The 22,516-nt window shown below is 43.7% G+C and overlaps 3 protein-coding genes across 3 annotated transcripts; 2 read left to right on the top strand and 1 right to left on the bottom strand.

The window, feature by feature from the left end:
- Positions 1-476: 476 nt before the first annotated feature.
- Positions 477-1,835, top strand: LOC310808075 (putative G-protein coupled receptor 139; the record flags this gene model as incomplete). The annotated part of the gene is made up of 2 exons (XM_083674776.1): positions 477-555; positions 889-1,835. 2 exons carry the CDS (start codon positions 477-479, stop codon positions 1,833-1,835), a joined length of 1,026 nt encoding a protein of 341 aa, XP_083530902.1.
- Positions 1,836-3,688: 1,853 nt separating this feature from the next.
- On the bottom strand, positions 3,689-9,780 carry eif2d (eukaryotic translation initiation factor 2D). Its single transcript, XM_083674822.1, has 15 exons — positions 9,595-9,780; positions 8,864-9,054; positions 8,659-8,742; positions 8,462-8,552; positions 7,948-8,055; positions 7,441-7,730; positions 6,780-6,897; positions 6,626-6,671; positions 6,407-6,513; positions 6,114-6,269; positions 5,859-5,948; positions 5,560-5,655; positions 5,265-5,385; positions 4,813-4,987; positions 3,689-4,684 (listed from the first exon to the last, which is right to left on the bottom strand). The coding sequence occupies exons 1-15, from the start codon at positions 9,648-9,650 to the stop codon at positions 4,611-4,613; spliced, it is 1,803 nt and encodes a 600-aa protein (XP_083530948.1). The 5' UTR covers positions 9,651-9,780; the 3' UTR covers positions 3,689-4,610.
- A 638-nt stretch (positions 9,781-10,418) lies between these two features.
- Positions 10,419-20,106, top strand: LOC310808180 (MAP kinase-activated protein kinase 2-like). The gene is made up of 10 exons (XM_083674924.1): positions 10,419-11,208; positions 15,613-15,752; positions 15,922-15,986; positions 16,135-16,214; positions 16,829-16,955; positions 17,093-17,168; positions 17,314-17,438; positions 17,681-17,766; positions 18,177-18,257; positions 18,504-20,106. The coding sequence occupies exons 1-10, from the start codon at positions 10,972-10,974 to the stop codon at positions 18,645-18,647; spliced, it is 1,161 nt and encodes a 386-aa protein (XP_083531050.1). The 5' UTR covers positions 10,419-10,971; the 3' UTR covers positions 18,648-20,106.
- Positions 20,107-22,516: the final 2,410 nt, after the last annotated feature.

The following is a 22,516-nucleotide window of genomic DNA, read 5'->3' as shown; positions in this document are numbered from 1 at the left end:
TGGACAATAAATCTCAAACACACAAAAAGAGCAATACACAAACAACAAAAACATAATTAAGGATAAAAACCCAATTTAAGCCAAATAATGTATTCCCATCGTGCCAGAATGATCACTGTATCCTGGAGCAGATGAAGGAAAGGAGACTAGTAGGGTAAGCAAACAACTTTATATGGTTGAGATTTACCTCAGGTGTGGGAAATCCTCAGGTGGCCAACCCCAACCCATAATCATGCCTGAGCGTCTGAGGACAATATGGTGTAATGATTAACAAGGGGTAAACAGACACTTGGCTAGGTTGGAGTGGGGTGGTTATAGGTGGGGGGGGTGGGGGCTGGCTCACTCTCTCCTCCTGGACAGTGATGTAGGATACCTGACTTGAAGCACTGAGATGTACAGGAGATGGTGACAGGAGAGGGGTTACTGGATGATGGCTCTACTGTAGTACTGTAATTCCATCTGCGGCGGGTAAAGACATGAGCACGCAAGAGAAACACTGGATGGTCACCCTGCAGGGGGTGTTCTACCCTGTCCTGGCTGCTGTGGGAATCCCATGTGAGTATACCAGTACCAGAGGTATTGCTGCTAGTTAGCAAATACTAGCTCTCGGAATTGATGACATTGTGTATGCTTCAAATGCATAATTGGCTGGATTACTCCTAATTGGGCACTTTTATGGGGGTAAAATGCATCTTATGTTCGCAATCAAAGGAACGCAACTTGTTATTCAAAATCAGACAAAACGGTACATATCCATGAATCATCGGTCTTCTGTCTAATTATGACTGACTTTGCATGAATTAATATATGCTTGGAAGTAAGCAGGGATAATTAAATTTGATTTGCTTCCAAATTTGAAACCCATAACGGCATAAATCCCTCTTCCAGCCAACATCATCACCTTCCTCATCTTCTGGCGGAGGAACTGCATGCTCTCCAGGTCCAGCACCTTCTACCTGATGGCCATCTCTGTAGCGGACACCTTGGTTCTGGTCTTCATCGTGGTTCTGGAGCTCACCATCAAATATCATCAAGCGCAGCCATATTGGAGCCTGGAGCCGTGGTGCAGCCTGAGGGACATAGTCAACTACGGAGCCAGCAACACCTCCACCTGGCTGGTGGTGGTATTTACCGCCGAGCGCTTTGTGGCCATACACACCTGGAGCATCAAGACCAAACTCTGCACCGCACGCTGTGCGTTATGGGCCATCGGCACCGTCTTCCTCCTCAGTCACCTGCTGGCTATCCCATACTATTGGTCCAATGCTTCAGTCTATAATCACAACCAGAGCAGGTGGGCCTGTATCTACAAATATGAGGCCCCGGATTATTTTGTGCATGCCCTGGTGTGGGCCCAGACGTTGCTGTCTTACATCCTGCCTTTTCTCATCATCCTCACCCTCAACGGTCTGACCCTACGCCAGATCTCCCTCAGTAACAGGGTCCATTTCGCTACAGACGTGACCTCCGGGGCCTACAAGGTGATACCTCTGCTGCGCTCCAGGAAGAAGAAGTCGGTGGTGCTCTTGGTGACGGTGTCCATGACTTTTGTGCTGCTGTCTGTGACTCGCTCCATCACTCAGATCATCCTACGCACCACCCACTTCTACGGCACGGACCGTAATGACTACAACCTGGAGATCAACGTGGCTGCCGACATCGGAAGCATGCTGAGTCTGAGCAATGCGGCCGTCAACATGTACCTGTACGCATGCACCCAGGCCAAGTTTCGTCAAGAGTTCGTGGCCTGTGTCAGCCTGTTTTTTTCCTATTGCAAGACTAATAACACTAGCAAAACCCTGCCTAGCAGCATTCCTGCTATTTTCCATCTGTAGTATCGAAGTACTTGGATGAAGTCACAGAAACGGTACTTCCCCAGGTTTTCATAACAGTGGAAAATTAGTCCTCATAGCCGGCATTCATAAATGGTTTTATGGGTTAAGTGCTCCCCTCAGACATCTATAATTGACCAGAAACTCCATAAAACCTTTTGAATTTTCTCTCCGGCTAGTGTTGGTGTGTATTTTACTCATTTGTTGCTCTGTAAAAGTAGGATAACAGCATCCCTTCAACGTTAACAACTCATGACACATATACATGCAATGTTTGCCCCTGTCGTTGAGATTTCAGAATTAATTTCCTATAATAGGTTTCCAGTCGCTACGCAAACAAGCAGGGCTGAATGCATGATAGAGAGGGAGCTCCATTCTTGGAAGGAGCCTTTTTAATTTCCTAAAACATGTGCAGAGGATTAAAACATCCTATCTGGTTTGTAACGACAACAAATATTTTGAGATGGATCACTGTCTGATATTTGCTTAAATCCTGCTTCAAAGACTTGTTTTGTTATTTCATGGTTAGGGTTATTGACAGGCCATGTTATTATTTTGTACTATATACCCACATCCTATATGCTAGCTATGCTGCAGTTGAATAAGATAGGATCAGTTTCCGGAACCTACTCCGAGACTAATGTATATGTATATATGTATGTATATATATATATAAAAATATAAAAACCAATTCATAGAAAACTAAAGGTAATGACAATTGAGACAGAGAGAACAGAGGCCAGATAGAAAAGTTATTTTGAACTGGTGTCACAAGACCATATGTATATATAGTCCATAATTTATGGGCTTACCCTCCGTCCATAGTGTGAATATGTGCCATTCAGCTTTGAATATGGATCGCAAACATACCGAAAATAAATATCATTCAAACCTACAATATACAACACATTAATAAAACGAGGTCAAACGGCATTTCAAATGTTCATCTTTCACAAAGTCCTATTTGTGTAATATGTCAAATGTATTTCAGAGCATACAATTACAGGGACAAAGTATTTCCCATGTATTACTTATAAAACCAGTAATCTAACTTTAATCCAATAGAATGTATTTCTCTTTTTTGAGCATACTATTGTACTTCACGAACATTGGATGCATCATTAATATACACATCTTCATTTACATTCACAACTTAAAACGAAGGGACATTTTACATTTTCATCTGACCATGTTAAATAATGCAGTGTAAACTTTTGACCTCTGCAGAGCTTTGAAAGGAATTTCACAATTTGATGGAAGGGTTGAGTGCAACACTCCAACACCTGACTATTGTACTTCCCCATTGTTGATGTCTTACCAGCAACACTACATTATGGCAGTTTGACAGCTCAGCTACTAAGCATGTGACATAATTACAGTTTACACACCTGCACTTACTCACTGCATGAACCCTGCTCAGCCCTGGTCTGTATGAATCACTCTCTCTGTCACCAGGGTATTCGGTAGTAGCTGAGACTCTGTTGTCACAATAGTATTGAACAGATTTATTAAGGATAATCATTTCCCCCCCCCCCCCAAAAAAAATGGCACAAGGGAGGTGGGTACGTAATCGCTTTCTGAGTTGCAGAGCAAAACAGGCAGGGTTTTTGCTCCATCCCTCCTCCCCTGTAGGGGAGATACTGTAAACTTTGTTGGCACATCCACAAGGACTGTTAACAAGGCACTCCATGTGCCACGTTCTTAAAAAGCCTTGTGGATTTGCAATATAATAAAGTACTTTGTTTCTTGGAATATGTTCTAATACGAGGAAAAATGTGTACTGTTGGCCTATATTCCTCAGCACCAATGTTTATTTGTTTTTAAGTTAATAGAAATCCTACACAAATCAGTGCACACATTGTTTGTCCAATGCAAGGAAACATATGTTTTAAATTTGAGGAACATAAAAAAACGCATGAATATCATATAATCAAATCTAGATTATCATGTTTTAGAGTAATTATAATGATTGGATTATTAAATTCATGGGCTAAAGAAATACTATCGGCCCATTGATCCCAATTAAGACTATAAAGACCCTTGGATGATATTGCGTATGTTCAGTTTCTGAATGGCTTACATACTGCTCTTAGATGCTTTGGCCGTCCACGCCTCACGCAGAGAACGCGTTTTTAGAGATCACACAATCGCCTGTACTGACGCTCTGGAAAATCACGTTTACTTTGTTTAAGTTTATTTAACAGTACATCGATTTCACTACTGCTGAAGTCTTCTTCTTCTTCTTCTTGCAGCCTTTTTTTGGTGGCATCTCTCCGGTTCTTGGGCATGTGCCAGGGTATTTGCACACGGCACAACACGAAACAAGCCCCATCACAGAGTCCTGCTCCCTAGCCATGTGGGAAACTCATGACTCGACCCTGCTGATGCTGTCTCAAAGGATGATGATGATGATGATGATGATTTGGCCTGGTCATTTTCTGACTCACACCTATATATGCCATTTAGCTGACGCTTTTATCCAAAGCGACTTACATTGCAGTGAGTGCGTACATTTCAGTGTATATGGTCCCAGCGGGAATCAAACCCACCACCTAAGCGTTGTTAGCGCCATGCTCTACCAGCTGAGCCACAGAGGACCACCTCATCTCAGAGTGAAACAACAGTCTCAGTCTGGAACCAGTACAATGTCTCACTAATGACTATCCATCCATCACCTCCTGCAAGTTGTAAAAGTAAAGCCTTTTATTCCATGAATGATAAACAGCTGTTGTTGTTGTTTTTACACATCTATAAAGTGAATTAAATGATGAGGTTCTGCTATTTCTTCTTGCCAGGCTTTGTCGGAGGTTTGTCTAGTCCCTGGACATACTTGCGAGGGATTTGGTACTGATCTGCAAAGCAAAGTAGGAAAACATTAGAAATTATGAACACGCCGTAAACAAAAAACATACACATCCAAAGTCAGTGACAGGCAGTTTTCTTGTTGTGTAAAGTGTCAAAGAGGACATGGTCTGCAAACCTAGCAGCAGTTTGCCAACTTGCTGGACTTGGTTGCCCTGGATCTGGACCAGAACTTTGTCCTTGGAACCAGGGACGGGGTGCAGGACTGCGCTGGCCTGGACTCTGTGCTGCAGGGCGGCTGACACAGCAGTGGGGTCCAGACCGTACACCTCCAGGTTCTTAATTAGGGTCACCTGTAAGAAAGATGGATGGATGGGGGGGTTTTAAATCAAACCACACACTGTGCATAGCTGCAGGGCACAGGACTGAACAACCGTGACAAGACCAATAGGTAGAAACGTCATTAATCAGGTAAATAATTTGTATCTGGCTTTTGGCAAGATGCTCTTCATATTGATGAAAAACACTTAATTAACAGGCTTTATGTCATAAACTGCAGGTCTGAAGCTTTGTTCGTTAAAATGTACGTGGTTAGAAAAAGAAAGCCTGCATATGCAAACATGGGAGCACCTTCTTGTTGGAGCCCCTGGAGGCCACAGTGATGTCGATGGGCTCTACGTGGCCCTTCCTTATGATGGGCCTCTGGCCAGGGATCACCAGCTGATGGCAATGCTGCATTTTGTCTAGTGCCCTGTGAACACAAGATGGCGCTGTTGAGACTCAATTCAACATCAGGTGATGCCCTTGCACAATTGCAAGACCCTTGTTGAGGGGCCCTAGACTAGCAGAGAGGGAAAGAGGGAGGGGAAAGAGGGAGGGGAAAGAGGGAGGGGAAAGAGGGAGGGGAAAGAGGGAGCGGTTTTACCTGCTGAAGAGGTCATCCCACTTGAGGGCCTCCACCTCCTGGTACTCTGATTTCTCCAGCAAGCAGTCACAGAGGATTGGGTTAATGGTAACATAACTGTGAGGGAAGATTCAGACAAGACATTTAGATCGTAGATAAATACAGTATCTTAACAAAATATCGTTCGTAATTCCAATCTTGATTAGATAACATCTTGGGTTGCAATACTTCTACATCTCCTTGACAACTCCGCCATATTAAATGCCATAAATCATTTTAATTGAGTGAAATCTAAGCCATATTTTATTGCATTGCCTTACTTTTTATTATTGTCATCGACCAGCTCGTTCCTCTTGACATACTCAGTAATGATTGTTCTCACTTCTGCTGGTTGGAGTACAGTCCCTTTCCTGGGAGAGAACATAACAGTCAAGCGCAATGTATCTCAACATAGATGATTCTTTCTCACTCACTCACTCACTTACTCACACTCTCACACACACACACACACACACACACACACACACACACACACACACACACACACACACACACACACACACACACACACACACCTCTTCTTGGCCTCTTCAAACAGAGGCTCCAGGCGAGCCGACACAGCGTAGAGAGTAGTGATCTCAGGGGGATGGTATGGCTTCTCCCCCTCCCCTCCCACCTCCACTGCGGCCTCCTCTATACCAGGATCCTCTGGGGCGCAGAAGGAGCGCAGTCTACATGCAGTAAGTTCATTCCAAATCGTTGAGGACAAAAACACAACATTGTCAGTGACTTTGATTGTGGTCCCAACTTTTTAGTCTGAATGCTGAGCCAGCGACTTGTTATGATATGGGAGAAGATGGAGACTCACTCTCGGTTCTTCCAGTCCACCTCCACAATGCTCTCCACTCCCTTGCTCAGCTCCTTCACACGCACCAAGTTGTGCTGCTGCTGCATACTTTGCAGGAACTTGGATAACTGTTGGACAAAACAGTGATACCTCAGGGCTCAGTAATATATGAGGTTGAAATCTTTTTTTTTTTCTTCTCCTGTATCTTACCATACCATCACTTATTACAGGACAAGTTACCTTTTTATAACTGGATTTCTTGATGTCAAGTTGCTTTCCACTCGGACTGCAAAATAAACAATGGTCATCAGTGCTCAATTAAAGACTCTTATCTTCAGTGTATGTTAAAATGCATCGTTGTTTACGCAGTTAACCATGATAGCAGTATGTTTACCAGCAGGAGAACATGTGGTTGCCTAGGAAGGTACTGGTCAGCAGGGGGAGCTCTGACTTCTTCACCTTGCTCTTGAGTGCATGGAGGAAGCACTGGAGCAGAAGGGCATCCATCTGCTCTGTGAAGCCAGGGCAGACACACTATGAAGACTGTACAACCACAGGAATATGTCTGATGTATCATGTGTATAATTTTCTCTGTCCGTTTGTCAATACAGTACATGGCTATTTCATGCATAAGATACCACAGAAAGATATAATATATGCCATTTAGCTGACGCTTTTATCCAAAGCGACTTACATTGCAGTGAGTGCATACATTTTTCAGTATATATGGTCCCAGCGGGAATCGAACCCCCAACCTAAGCGTTCTTAGCGCCATGCTCTACCAGCTGTGCCACAGACGACCAAACCACCAAACAAATTTGCCATCAAGTGCTTGATACAACTGTACCAACTCTTTCCAAACAATTACATTGTTTTGGCCCCAGGAATACCAGAGCAAAACAACGGCACAGCACCACAGCAACAGAATAACAGAAGTAGCGCCAAAGCGAAAACAATACCAGAGCTCTAACTGTCCTTGGAGCCTCAACACACAGAGTCATGATAAGAGCCAGAGTTGTCTCCATTGGATTTTCAGTGAACCCGAATATAGTTACCCTGTGGTGTTCTAGAATCCACCAAGTCTCCCTCCTGCTTCCCCTGCTCCCCCTCCTCTTCCTCCTTCTCAGCCAGGCTCAGCTCCTGGATGCTGGGACAGGGTGTGTCCGTGGCCTGCTGGTCACCATCAGAATTGGGACACGGTTCCTCTTCAACCCCCTCCGTTGCCTTATCATCCTCCTCCTCCTCCTCCTCTTCATCTTCGTCTTCACCTTCTCCCTCCATCGCCTCCATACCCACATTGTCCAGATCTGGGATGGAGGGAGGTCCGGACTTGTCTCCAAACGCCCTAACAGAGTGACATTGAAAAAAACAACCACCCAAAAAACAAGAGTTTAGGAAATAAATCTTTTTCAATTTCATCATTCTAAATCTAAGAAGGTAGCATGAACAATAATGTGTGGTGGTAATCAGGGGGGATGTGGGGATTCTTGCTCCACTTTCAAAGACCCATCATGTACCATGGGGTACAGCTCTGCTCTGCTAATGGATGACCAGAGACTCACCACAGGCTGTCCATGTAGGTGTGGATGACTGACACCCCTCTGCCCTTCATGCCCACGCTCCGCATCTCTGCGCTGGACATGGTGGCTGTGCCCATCGCCACAGGAGCCCTGGAACCAAACAACCCCGACATCAACCCTTCTGTTTATGACAAAGTCGGCCAAATGTAGCATTGGCACCACTGCCATCCCTTCTCAGAACTTAGGCTGCCCCGTCGTCATGACGAACGGACTGTTGAAGCAGCCCAAACTCAAATGAGCTGGCACCTTAGACAGGAAATATATACAGTACCAGTCAAAAGTTTGGACACAAACTTGCCAAGAGTGTGCAAAGCTGTCATCAAAGCAAAAGGTGGCTACTTTGAAGAATCTAAAATATAAAACATATTCTGGTTTGTTTAACACTTTTTTGTTTACTACATAATTCCATATGTGTTCCTTCATAGTCTTCAATATTAATCTACAATGTAGAAAATAATTTAAAAAAAATAAAGAAAAACCAGCGTTTTTAGCGTACCTGTTGCAAACCACTGTAACAGAGCAGCAGTCACCCTTCTTCACCTCTGGGACACCACTTGGGGGCACGACCACTCCAGGCAGCATGAGGTCTTTGGAGGAGTGGAAAAGGTCCAACAGTGCACATCAATGACTACTCATATCACTTACGGATCAGCTCAAGTCCAGTTCTAATACACGCAAAGCGAATAAACGTACCTGCCCCTCCAATCAACTTCTGCAGCACTGCAGGCCACGTTGTGAACGCTGGCAAGATATGTGGATGGCGCCATAGCGTGTACACTGAGAAACAAACAACAACGAATAGAAACATTCCGTTTATTGTACAGTCGAGATTTCCCTTTCATTGTACATACACAATACAACTTCTTCAATGCACTTCTGAGACTAACACTAACCCTACCTGTAGGATAGATACGCTTCTCCAGCTCAAAGAACACTGGGTTCTTGTGAAGCACATAGAGGGTGACTGCATCTCCCTTGTGTGCGTAAATCTTCACCACATTCAGCTCCTCCTTGTTTGGGACCAGCTCTGACAGCTCCTCAGCAGACAGTGATGGAAAGGCAGTAGATATATCAGCTTTGAGCTTCCTCCTAGAGCGGGAAAATAAGCAATATAAAATGTTGCAATGTAGGCCTGTCTGGTTATCACTGGTTATTGTACCTGTCTGGTTATTAGTCTTATCTAAACTTTAATTCCCATACGCACACAAAATGTGTTACTGTACTTTATTCACTGATATGGCAGAAGGGGCCAGCTCTGCACATTGAGAAGGACTAGTGAATTAAAACCATCTACATGTAGCAAGTTGGATGAGTGTGAAAAGTAGAAACTGATGAAAGGACAGCAGCATGTGTTGCTGCAGTAGCCTACAGTCATCGTGAACATTAAAATGGTCAGGTTCCACTACCAGCTGGCATATCTAATAGGCCTACCGACTCATACGAACCCCAGTGTTTGCCCGTCTGGAGTTATTGTAGCGGTGGTGGTTTGGAATTAAGCATTTCGTACATGTAAAGTCAAGCGTGGCACTCAGGATAATGTGCAATGGAGTGTCAACTAAACTCGAACCAGTTTATCTGAATCCACTCCCTGAAACGTCATGAGTTGCTGTCACTCATCTCATTCCTCACCTGTCAGATCCTTTAATCACTGTGTTGGACTTGACACGAAACGCTTTCGCAAACATCTTGGACACGTCTCTGTCGTGAATTCAGGCTCCCATTCATTAATTGTGGTCACTTATATGTATAGTGTTTTTTTTAATAATCATCCACACAGTCAAATTTTGATTAAGCCACACCACTGTGCAATGAAAAGCGGCGCGACCATTTTGGTGCAACACAAAATACCTCCGGCAGGATAGTCGTGGCAGCAAATTAGTTCCACAGCAGACATTTCAAACCTTCTGACTTTGTGACAAGAGGTATAAAGTTATAAGCAATACAAATACTGCATCATGACCTGTGGTAGTGGTAAAAGGCTATTCAGGGCAATACAAATGCCAACAGGGGAACATAGCCTATATGTCCTGTTCAATCAAGTTGATACCAATTCTGCCACTGGGAAATTGACTAGCAATTAATTTAAACACATATGACAAAGTCAGACTAAGGACAAAAGACACACTGCACTGGTCTTGTATTCTTATCTCATCAACCAGCTGTCATTAATTAGAGGGACACCATGTGTGACACTGATAATCAATAGGCCATTTCAGGAATGACGCGAGAGTGATGAAGGAAACCATCAATAGCAACAATGTCAAAAAGATCATTATTTGACCTTTTGACATCTGATCAATCTCTTTTGTTTGATATCTAAGCATGGATTTGATTCCCGCCTGTGTCCTCATTCGAAGCGGCCAGGGAGGGACTATCTGTTGTCTGATGTGATGCGTCTCTTTAAAACGACCCAATCTCTGGCTCCGGCTCCGAGCGAGTGAGGTCATGGTTAGCGCTGGCTAGAGTGAGGAAAACAACCCTGAAAGTCGTTTCGTCTGGGTACCTTTTCAGACAGCGTGTGAACTAGAGTTAGTCTGTTGGTGAGATAGTTAGCAATAATCGAGAGCCTGTCAAAACAACTGACTTCTTCAGCAAACAAAAACGGCGAGCGGCCGGTCAATCGGAAAGAGCAGCCCTCTTCCCGTCTCTGATGGTGCCTGGCAAGATTCAGTGCAGGTGGCAGTGAGTCGCTAACTGTACTGAAGTCAAGACAAGTTTGTTTAGCTGGCGAACTTTGCTAGCATGTTAACTTCATGAATATGCACTGTAAGCTGAACATTAGAGACAGCTCATGGAGTTGTTAGCTTTTACTCAAGTCAAATGTATTTTATTACATTGTTGACTGTCGTCGCGGGCTATGTACAGCTAGCATGCTAGTGCAACTAAATACCGGCAGGTAGCTAACGTTAGCAAACCAGAAAGGAAACGCACATTTTTATTTTTTCTCACCAATTTTAATCAATTAGTTTTTCTAATTCCACCGCGCTGTCAAACCACAGCAGAACAATGTTATCGAACGCTCCGAACCAGAACCAACCGGCTTTCCCGAACCCGCAGCAAGCGCCAAATCTGAACTCTGGCCCATTTCCTCAGTTTTTCGTGAAACCCCACAACCCTCTTCAGATAAAAAAGAATGCCATAACTGACGATTACAAAGTTACAAGTCAGGTCCTTGGAATGGGCATAAATGGCAAAGTTTTGGAAATATTTCAGAAAGGAGGTGGAGAGAAATATGCACTGAAGGTAACCTTTGATATTACTCTTGCGGTTTGTTCTGTCTTATCGTGGAATTTCGAGGAACAGTGATTTGTTTCCGTATATTCGTTTGAAGTGCTCAGTGATTTCGCTGTGATTTCAGTGATGAATCACCAATTATGGTCGTGCATTGCCATTGTTGTGCAATATGAGCGACTTTCTTTCTGACTGTACGCTTGCCAAAGGGCGCAATCCACTTTTTTATTCCATTTTATGAGTGACATGGGAATGAGTTTACAACTGTCATTTGCAAATTTGCTACAATTTACAGTCATAATCCATGTTGTGGCATACAGCGGGCCTGCACTGTTGGTTTACTTTCATGTAAATTGACTTGTAATTGTTGTGGTGCTAGGGTAGGGATGCGAGTGCTGACAGTAAATGATACATTAACTTGGTCTTACATCAGTTGTTTATTTCTCCTTCAGAAAGTCTCATATGAGAACTCTTACTGCAGAATAAACACCCAAAGTGTACAACCATTGGATTCAGAATGAGCAAGTAGGTTAGCGTATGGACTATAGATTCTCAACTCACTTCACCCCTGTTGATCTTCAACTTCCTTGGCTTCTTGAAGTCAAACTCAGGTTTGTTCAATAGAAAACAACCTCAAGACTCATTCATGACCTTTGTGATTGCTGAAAGAGCAAGTCATATTCCTCATTGCCCTTTCACTTGCATTGTCTAAGTCAGGTGCTTTTGAAGTTGAATGAGTCTGTTCCTGCTTCAATATACATTGCAGGGCAAGGTAAAGTATATGACAAGTTGGTAGCCACAGAGTGTCAACATTGCTTTCAACCAGGGCTTTCCTTTGCCGGAGTGGTTGGTTGGTGTTGTAATACTGCAGCTGTCATTCTGATCCCCAAATAGCTTTGGCCTCTAGTCTACCCTAGTCTATATCAGATACAGAAACTAACAAAAGACCTTCTGCTGTTATTATTTGGCTCAGTCTAAGATCTGTCACTTCTACAGGTGAGAACATTGTTTGGCCTACTTATTTTTTTAATTGATCCGTTTCCTCTACTACACCCACGCTGTTGTAGTCTTTCAAAGTACTCTGACAGTGGAAGCTTTGAAGCTTTGTGTCTAACATTATAGAGTCCCAAATATATAGCCCTAAGCATATTTAACACAAAATGAAATTGTCATTCTGTGTGGCTAGGCAAACACACAGGCATATTCTGGGTCATTGTAAACCCCATTGTACATGCACACAGTGTTTCATAACACAAGTGATATTCTGATGACTTTGTTGAAGGCAGCATTGACATTCAAGGCTATTATTAAGTCATTCTCCCTACAGCTTTTGTGCCACTGTATCAGCTTCTTTTAGGATGCGTCTTACATTTTTTTTTTTCTTCAAGAAGGGCCAACATTTTTCAGATATGATACTGTTTTTATTATCAAACTGTTCATTTAGTAAAGGACCGTACTTTTACTGTTTTGTTCTCAGTCTACCCTTGATCCTATCATCTCCTTGGAAGTAAACAGATGGCTGGTTTCTAGGTGTCTCTGATAAGCCCTAAACAATAGAAAACCCTCCTTCCTCCTTTAATTTCACACAGTCCCCTTCTCATCTCACTCTCTCTCCCCCTCGTATCCCCCCGGGGCAGGCAGTCTGCCTGCCTGCTGAGCCCCAGTGTAGCCCGCAGGCAGAGCCAATTGAAAATAGATCACTTCCTCTGATATTACCTCAGTCCGCTCCTCGGGGATCTATTAGTCAGCCCTGAGGCACGTGGGCCCCCTCCCTCCTCCAGAACCGTTCCCCTGATTGGAGGGTTTGGCTGGCAGCATTTGGATGCAGAGCACAGCCTGACATTGCAGTGTAGATAAGGGTGAGGATGAGGCGACACTGTTAAAGTGTGTAGGGTAGCAGCCAGTGGCCCAAGGCTTTGGCTCAGTGCCCCTCAGGCCACTTAAGATGACATGCAGCAATGAGGGCTTATCCACCGGCGGTTTGTTATCATGTTGTATTTTACCCTCTGCCTTGGGGGAGGAATTATGCAATAGGGGAAGGGACACATTGTTAGTTGTTTCTGTCATGTGTTGTGGTGCCAGATCTTTCCCTCGAATCAACTGAATTCCTTCCTCTTATGATGGTCATGTTATCACGTTATTACTGTGTACGTTTCTTATTGAGTATTGCTCAAGATTGTGAGCATTTTATGAAAGTCCGCAGACGAGGTGATCCTTTTGATCTCACCCCAAGTCTTTGAGAGAGAGGAGGAGTGTCACTGGTAACCTTATCTCTGTCTTTCTATCCTCTATCCGGCCATGCTAATACTATTAGCCTGGAGAGAGAGAGGGGGGGGGGGGGGGGGGGGGGGGACATGCCTGTGTCTAAAAGTAGCCTGCTGCAAGAGGCCAGAGATGACTGAGAGATTATTAGGTCTGGATTGGTACGGCAGCACTGTGTTCCACGCAGATATTCTCAGCTTTTATTAGGCGGGGAAGGTGTCCTGAGACTGCTAAATGTACTCCTCAGAAACCAGTGCAGACCTCCTCAGAATGAACATCCTCCACCTTGGATGTCCTGTTCTTGTCTGTGTAGGGGATTTCCTGCCCTTCGGTTAGGGGATTGCCCGCCCATGTGAGTGTGAGAGAGTGAGAATCATATGTTGATCTAAAAGGTATTGATTGGATGGATGACTAGAAGTGTGTGGGTGTAAGTGTGTGAGAGATTCTGTTATGAACAACAACATTCCCCTCCTCATTCACATGTCCCCTCGGTGGCAGCTGTTGTTTTGAGGAGAGAACATTCTTCCCTATTTCGTCAATAAGCCCTACCATGTCTTGAGAGAAACGATTGAGGATAGTTTCCTTCCTGTTTTGCCTGTGTGGATAAGCTTTGTGCCAGTGCAACGTGGCCCCAGACAGAGATGTGGGGGGGTGGGGTATGCTGAGGAGATGGCAGTGCCAGCTGATTTAGAGGGGGGGCCCCCTCCCCGGAGGACTGAATGACGTCAGAGGGTGACTCATGGTTGGTTGTTGATGCGGTTGCAGGGAGAAAAGACTGATTCTTGATTCCCTGCACCTCTGACTAAACTATTCCTGATTAGTGTACATCATAGATATGGAAACTCTATTTCGGTGGCCTCACCCGTGTCCCAATTCAAACGTACCCCACATTCTTTTGACTTGCTCTAGATTCTGCAGAGTTCAAGGCAAATGCACCGGGAGTTTAGAAGCTACTGTGCATTGGTAATGGCCTAGTTGTAAGGCTAGTACTACACTCGGAGTAGGAGGAGATTTAGATTATGGTTCTCACTGTCTTTGAATCCTTCTCTCTTTGCCATGACGCTGCCCTCCACTTGACTGTGGGTATTATCCATTTAAAGGTGGACTCTGGGATACAACGTCATGTCAGGAAGTCACAGCAACTTTTACTAAAGATATTTGGAGTAATTAAAGACGGATCAACGGCATGCACTCATTAGATGTCGGCGCATGCGCACCGTTGCTGCCCGCCGGAGTTGATCGTCTCGTCTCTCGTCTCTGGATCGTCTCCGTTTTGAAACGATCCCTGGTAGCGTCACCCCGCTCTTTTCCCATTGACGTCATATTCCAGAGTCCCTCTTTTTAAATCAATAGTTGTAGCCGCTACATCTGCGTTACTCAATCTTTTTAGTGTCTGGAAAAGGTGCATTTAGGAGGATTGGAATTGCAATCCACAGCATATGTTTCTTTGATTTAAAGAGCTGTAAACCTGGCTGTAAGGTGATTAGGCCTACAGTATGTCCTGCTGCACCTGCATTAGCCGTACCCCTGAGTGTCGCTGTATGTGTGCAGCAGTGTTTCAGTATGTCCTGCTGCGCGTGCATTAGCTGTGTTTTTAGCAGTGTTTCACCTGTAGCTGTAGCACCACTAGCCTAGGACACACAGCTAGGCTACAACACGCATACAGGAGGCTATACCCGGTTCTCCTTGAAGCTGAGATGCTCTCCATTTCCCGGCGCCTGATTCCCGAAAGGACTTCATGCCAGTGTGGTATTGTCTGTGAGCTCACAAAGTGGCGAGTAAAGTCATTAGGTTGCATTACATCTGGCTGGAGAGCAGCTGAGGCTTCTCTGAAGGAGGGCAATTATATTATAGTGATATATGTTGGGCTGACATAATCAGATTTCAATGTCGGGAGAGTGAGTAGCGTACTTCTGAAAGGTTTTGTTTCCGCTCTGTCATGGTTTGAGGCCTTCTCAGTTTGGATTGGACTGAAGTGAAATGATACAGATTCCAATCCCTGAATGAAACCCTGATGACCAAACGTCATCAGACACCAAATGAATGTTATGGTCAATCTTAAGTGGAAGGGTAGCAGTCAGTCATTGTAAAAAAAAAAAAAAAAAAAAAAAAACAATTGGTCAGCATATTTGTTTGTTGTTTTTCTCTTGTCAGATATTGCAAGATTGCGCAAAGGCCAGACGGGAGGTGGAGCTCCACTGGAGGGCGTCACCCTGCTCTCACATCGTACGCATCATGGACGTCTACGAGAACCTCTACCAGAGCAGAAAGTGCCTGCTCATCGTCATGGAGTGGTGGGTGAAACACACACACGCACACACCACCCCCGGGACCATATATACTGAAAAATGTATGCACTCACTGCAATGTAAGTCGCTTTGGATAAAAGCGTCAGCTAAATGGCATATAATAATAATAATATTATTATTATTATTATTAACTGAATGCCTTCTCTCTGTTTAGCATGGATGGGGGTGAGCTGTTTAGTCATATTCAAGACAGAGGAAATCAAGCATTCACAGAAAGAGGTAAAGAGATGTTCTCCCCTTGCCTCTGTCCATTGATGTTCTCTGTCTACTTCATCATCCTCTCTTCATTGTATGGATGAGTTCAGGTATGCATCTCTGACTCCCTCTGTCTCTGTGTCTTTTGCCTTTCTCCTGCCCTCCTATACAGAGGCCTCTGACATAATGAAAAGTATAGGTGAAGCCATACAGTTCCTGCATGCCCTTGACATTGCCCATAGAGACATCAAGGTAAGCCCAATGTTCAGAATTACATTACTGTGGTCCTCTGTGGCTCAGTTGGTAGAACATGGCTTTAAGAATGCTAACGTTGTGGGTTTGATTCCCGCTGGGACTATATACACTGAAATGTATGCACTCACTGCAATGTAAGTCACTTTGGATAAAAGCGTCGGCTAAATGGCATATATTACAATTATGAAAACAATGATTGCCCAATGTTACTCGATCACGGCTTTTCACTGTCCTGGCTCCCTGCTGTTAACTTTTTTCTTTTATTATTATTATTTATTTTTTTATTATAATTCCTTCTAGCATTGTGACTGCCTATGGCCCCTGGTCTGAGCATTGATTATTTTATCTTATGATGACTGATGGATAGATGATTCACTTACTTAAACAAATGTATTTGACAAAGTTGCTTTGGATAAAGGCATCTGCTAAATGCCGTAAATGTAAAAATGCAATGTACAGAATTATGAAAACAATGATTGCCGGTATGTTTTTCTCTGGATATGGTGGATATGCAGGAAGGCAGTGATTACATTTAAATTTTTCAGTGGCGTCTCCTCTTTCACGATTGACTTGTGTCTGACCGTACTTCTGTTCTGTTCCTCCTCTCTCAGCCAGAGAATCTCTTGTACACCTCCAAAAGGCCCGACGCCCTCCTCAAACTGACTGACTTTGGGTTTGCCAAAGAAATCACCACACTCAACTCCCTGGCAACGCCCTGCTATACTCCCTATTATGTTGGTAAGGACACCTAACTCGCCTGGTCTGTGTTTTCCCTAGGTGTCATGATGACATTGAAATGTATGTTCATAAAACGTTAAATTAGTTTTTTTAACACGTTTGGAACTCGTGTTTTTTGTTTTTAAACTCGATCCCAGCCCCAGAAGTTCTTGGTCTAGAGAAGTACGACAAGTCCTGTGATATGTGGTCTCTGGGCGTCATCATGTATATCCTGTAAGTGCATAGAACAATCAAGTCCTCACAGTGGTACCTCATAAAGAGAGAGAACTCTGTTCTCTTCGGGCGCCGCAGCATGTGGTCTAAAACAACAAACTGCAGGCGTGAAGGCCAGTAAAGTCAACTGAACTCCTTTCTCCAGGCTTTGTGGATATCCACCCTTCTACTCCAACCACGGCCTGGCCATATCTCCTGGGATGAAGAGACGCATCCGAAACGGACAGTACGAGTTCCCCAACCCAGAGTGGTCTGACGTGTCTGAGGAAGGTGAGGGGGTGGGTGGGGTGGGGGGGGCAGGAACAGGAAGGGTCATGATGCACTGAAATAACAATATCAGTAGAAGACAGTGATGAAGAGAATAGTCATCATGTGTTGATTATAGTGTTGGTGAGGAGCATGATCAGAGAAAGACAACACTGATGCCGATAATGATGATGATGCTGTTGTACTGTGGGACTTTGTGAACCCGTCATCATGTCTTAACATTTCCTGTGTGTGCTCTGTCTCAGCCAAGCAGCTGATCCGCCACCTTCTGAAGACAGAGCCCGCCCAGAGAATGAGCATCACAGAGTTCATGAACCACCCCTGGATTAATGTAAGCACCACTCCGTGTTTTTTCAGAGATTGCTTACATTTACATGTATGGTATTTAGCAGACACCTTTATCCTAAGCAACAAATACATTTGTTTAAGTAAGTGAATCATCTTTCCATCAGTCGTCATAAGATAAAGTAAGCAATGCTCGGACGAGGGGCCTTAGGCAGTCACAATGCTACAAGAAGGAGTCTTCAGTAGAGGAACTTGTACAGGGGGGTAGTGGGGGTGAAGAGGTCTTTAGGAGGGACCGTTAAGATGTAGCCTGAAGAGATGGGTTTTCAATACTTCCCTTCAGAGATAAATTCCCTTTAGGCCAGGAGGCGCAAGCACCCTCAGCCTCCATGTTCGTAAATGTTATTCAAGTGTTGTCAGAGCTGTGTGCTAAAAGTCATCCTGGTCTCCCTGCAGCAGTCGATGGAGGTCCCTCAGACCCCTCTTCACACCAGCCGCGTGTTGCAGGAGGAGCAGGACGTCTGGGAGGAGGTCAAGGTGAGCCCGGCCTCCGGGTGACCACGTTTGGCTTTGACAGAATTATTAGCTAATTTGCTAATTTATTAGCTAGATATTATTAGCTAACTATGGTATTTTGCTAATGCCAGTTTAATGCTTGAGCAATATATCCCATACCAGGTTGCATGAAACACATGTTAGGTATGGTACACATTACATGTTTTTTTTATTTTTTTTTATTAATTATCCTTTCTGTGTTGCTAACGGTGGGATGTTGGTTACTAGGAGGAAATGACGAGTGCCCTGGCAACCATGAGAGTGGACTATGAGCAAGTCAAAATCAAGACCATTGAGGATTCGACCAATCCGCTGCTGATGAAGAGAAGGAAGAAAGCGAACAATACAGCCACTGAGCCACCGGGACTGTGAAACAAAGACACTTGATAAACTCTGACACACACACACACACACACACACACGCGCTCTCTCTCTCTGTCTCTCTCTCTCTCTCTCTCAAGGCAGTCTCGGCCAGTCAAAACTCAAGACCTGTAGAGCAACCAGAGATTGGGATTAACATGAAAAAAAAAAAAAGTCTGAATCTACAGATATATTAAGTTTCCAGTGTTATTTTTAACTTGATTTTAGATATTTTATTGTTGTTTTATCTCTCTTGTTTTTTTTTCCCAGGCCATATAAGGTAAAGAACCATATTTGTTGATTGTTTTTCACCAGAGATCAGATGTTAAATGTCATATGGTCTCCATGAAGCAATGGTCTTGTTGTTTATCAGTTGTGAGCCACCAGCGCTGTCACTGATCTTGTGTCAAACTGACTCTGAGCTCTGTTCTGTTTTTTTTCCAATATTGGCCACATTACACGGTTTCTCACTGTATCTGGCTCTTTGTATGTGGCTGTCATGGGTAGCAGGGAGATCATGAACACATTATGAAACCCCTCCGGTTATGCTGTGGTTACATATCTGCTTTAAGGACATTAATCTTCTCTGCTATGCACTAGGAACAATCTAGATGTGCACAGAAGGATATCGTTAAATTTTCACTATGGAGGAAACGTTTTATTTGTGTATCATTGAATGTCTCTTACTTGTCAATGTGTATATACTCATTCACACCGTGCACACCAACAATATTGATTTTTCTGTATGTTGTGTGTGATTTTTTGTTGTTGTCATGAACTCTGCTTTGTTTAAGATCATTTTTAATTGTATGACTGCAGTTGAATGTGTTTTATTGTTGGGTGGCTTGGATTTCTTAGCCGACATGCCCACAGCAAGAGAGATATCTACCATCTTTTCAGTGGTCTCACTGTTTAGAAAGACTGTGTGCCTTGAGGGCATTGGGCAGAATTCTTGAGGTCTGTGTATGTAACATTTTACACAAATGTCCCATTGACTTTATGCATGATGTATTATCTCAAGTTAAGCTTCTGCACAGTGCGCTGATAGTGGGGGAATATTCTTGCCATATTGTGGGTGTAGCAAAGGGACACAATGGTATTCCCCCCCCCCCCCCCCCACATAGAATGATCTTACATAACCCCATATTCCACTCCCCACTCTAGGTGGTATTCTCCATGTCTGTCCTGATGAGACACAGCTGGACACAATAGTTTGAATGTCCATCTATGAATTCCCTACTGCTAATGCCTTGGACAGTACATGTGTTGGTGTCCATAGAGCAGTAATGGAGCAGAGGCTGTGGTTTATGAATGGACTTTCTGCTGTGTTATGGAGGTGGTTAAACAGACTTTAAAGGCACTATTGTAAATCTTAGGTGTACGGTACGGTAGATGTATGAAATGTAGCACATTGTCTCGACTTGCTGTACTAATGTCCAAGCTGTCTTTTACTGTGGATTAAAACTCTTTAAAACTGTGTGTTTGTCAGTCGGCATTTCTGTTTAGTAAAAATGTTCTTGATCAAGGTCTTATTTTTGGATTGGATGTCATACTGTTGCAATGCAGGAGCAGTCACTCGGTTATGTAGCCCTGCCCTGCCCCCTGCAGTAATAGCGAAGGAAGGACAAGTATTCCTAGAGGACAATCCACAATTATTTTTCACAGGGTGGCGGGGCTTTCTGTCATATGTGAGATGATATGAGCAATCTTCTACATTAGGGATGTTGTGTGATGTGTCCCGATAGAACAATATGTCTTACATGTCACACAATACAATGGTGAAGGGTTAATGTCATACGCGAACATACAGCTGCAGTTCAACTTATATTTCCATGTACTGTAGCCTACTGGGTATGGTTAAGGGATGTGGTAACATCCTGATGAAAGCACCCCCCACGGTGAATGCGCCTGATTAAAGCCTGATGCTGAAATGCGATACGTATGCTGTGATAAAGAGCCTATTGTGTTTCCAATCCATGCCTACATTTTGGTAAATTCAACAATGTTGGAACCCATACCCTTTCTCCTCATCTTAAAAACGTGATTTGGTGGTATGGTGATTTGGTGGTATGGCTACACGAGATTAGTGAGGGGTAATGAAGGACTAAGAACAAGTTGCAGAGAGCTCCTGCTGCATTGTCATGTTTTTTATTGAACCTTTATTTTAGCAGGGAGTCCCACTGAGAACAAGGTGTCTTTTACAAGGGAGCCCTGCATACACACAGTTTACAACAATAGATAATACATACACAATATTACAACATAGTAAAGCACAGTCAATCAGGTGCACCACAAATAAAAGCGGATTTATCCAATTCGGTGCAGGTTATAATTATTTACAGATAATCCAATATTGTTGATGTAAATAGTAAAAAGAACCGGACCAAGAATCGATCCTTGTGGAACACCCTTTGTTATGTCCAAAAAACCTGATATAACACCATCAGTTAAGACACACTGCGTTCTGTCCGTTAAATAATTTTCAAACCATCTACATAACGCCTGATCCAGGCCTATTTCAGACAACCTCTGAATGAGTAGGTTATGGTCGACCGTATCTAATGCCTTGGAGAGATCTTTAAATAAGGCAGCACAATGTTTTTTTTTTACCTTTATGGAGAGGGAGCACAAACCTTGGATGATAGCACATGAGATAACAGTCAGATTAAAAATATGTGTCAATGACTCCGCAATCAGGGGGGCCGAAAGCTGCAATAGGCCTGGATCAAGCAGATCAGCCACAATGGATTTTTACGTAAATTTTAAGCAGGACATCTAGTACATCACAAGTAGAGAATTGTTGAAATGAAAATAAAGATTCGCTACTAGTTAACTGATATCCCATCGAGCCAACTGGGGGCTGGGAGATGGGAGCGCAGTCAACCGTCTGACCAGAGTCAGCCAAACCACCATTTCTCTCAAATAAAAAGCCTGCCGAGATAAAATTCTGGTTGAAGGCATTACTTATCTCAATTTTCTCTGTAATGAGGCCAGAGTCTGACAAAACGTATTATATAAACGTGTGATTATACATCCCACATCCTTTGTGCTAATCTGTTCTAAATGAAAATGAATGAATGAAATGTATTTACTGAGCAAGTCAGGTTATAACTTGTGCATCTGAAAGCGCTTTGCTTTTCTCTGCTTCATGTCATGTGGATCCCTGGGCCAGGCATCACAGAGATGTTAGCGTACGAACTGCATTAACAGCTCCATTTGGACGCCCTCAGGCACAAACAATTGTGCCAGCTCAGGCACCACAGTGGTGCAGGATGATGAACAAAGACACTTTGAACAGTATAGGAATATTACAAGAGTTTTCCTCCCCAAAACAAATGAGGTAATGGTTCTGAAGTTGAAGTTGTTGATAGTTTGAGGTCATGCAGTTTAAAGTATTGTCTTTTTGTAGAAATTGTTTACTGCCAAACTCTCTCAGCACTCTGTCCATTCATGAATATTTATTCTTTTCATCTTCATATCAGTCAGTGGAAGGCCAATGTGTTTGTGATTTAGCTAGGACAATGACCATACAGATGTGCCAGACATAGCACATTGGTTCAGTGCTTTCCCTTTCCACAGGTGCAGGGATACAGATCAGTTGAGATAAGTGTGATAATTATCAGGTAATTGTTCGTTGTTGTGCTCGTGTAATGGAGGACAGAGATGAAGGATCCCATTTTCTAGAGAGTCTGCAGGCAAGTAATTGTGGTAATTTGTCTGATAGGGCGCCAGTACAGCCATTTGCTAACTTTCCCCCACATCTTAAACACTATATTTTCGTGTCAACACTGTGAATGCCTGCCCTGGAGCAGCAAGACATAGAGCCCTGGTATGAAGGCCTCCTCAACACACCACACCACAACACAAGACAAGACAAGACA

The sequence above is a fragment of the Argentina silus genome (genome assembly GCF_951799395.1).
Source record: "Argentina silus genome assembly, chromosome: 8".
NCBI lineage: Eukaryota > Metazoa > Chordata > Actinopteri > Argentiniformes > Argentinidae > Argentina > Argentina silus.
This window is presented reverse-complemented; position numbering and strand designations above follow the sequence as displayed.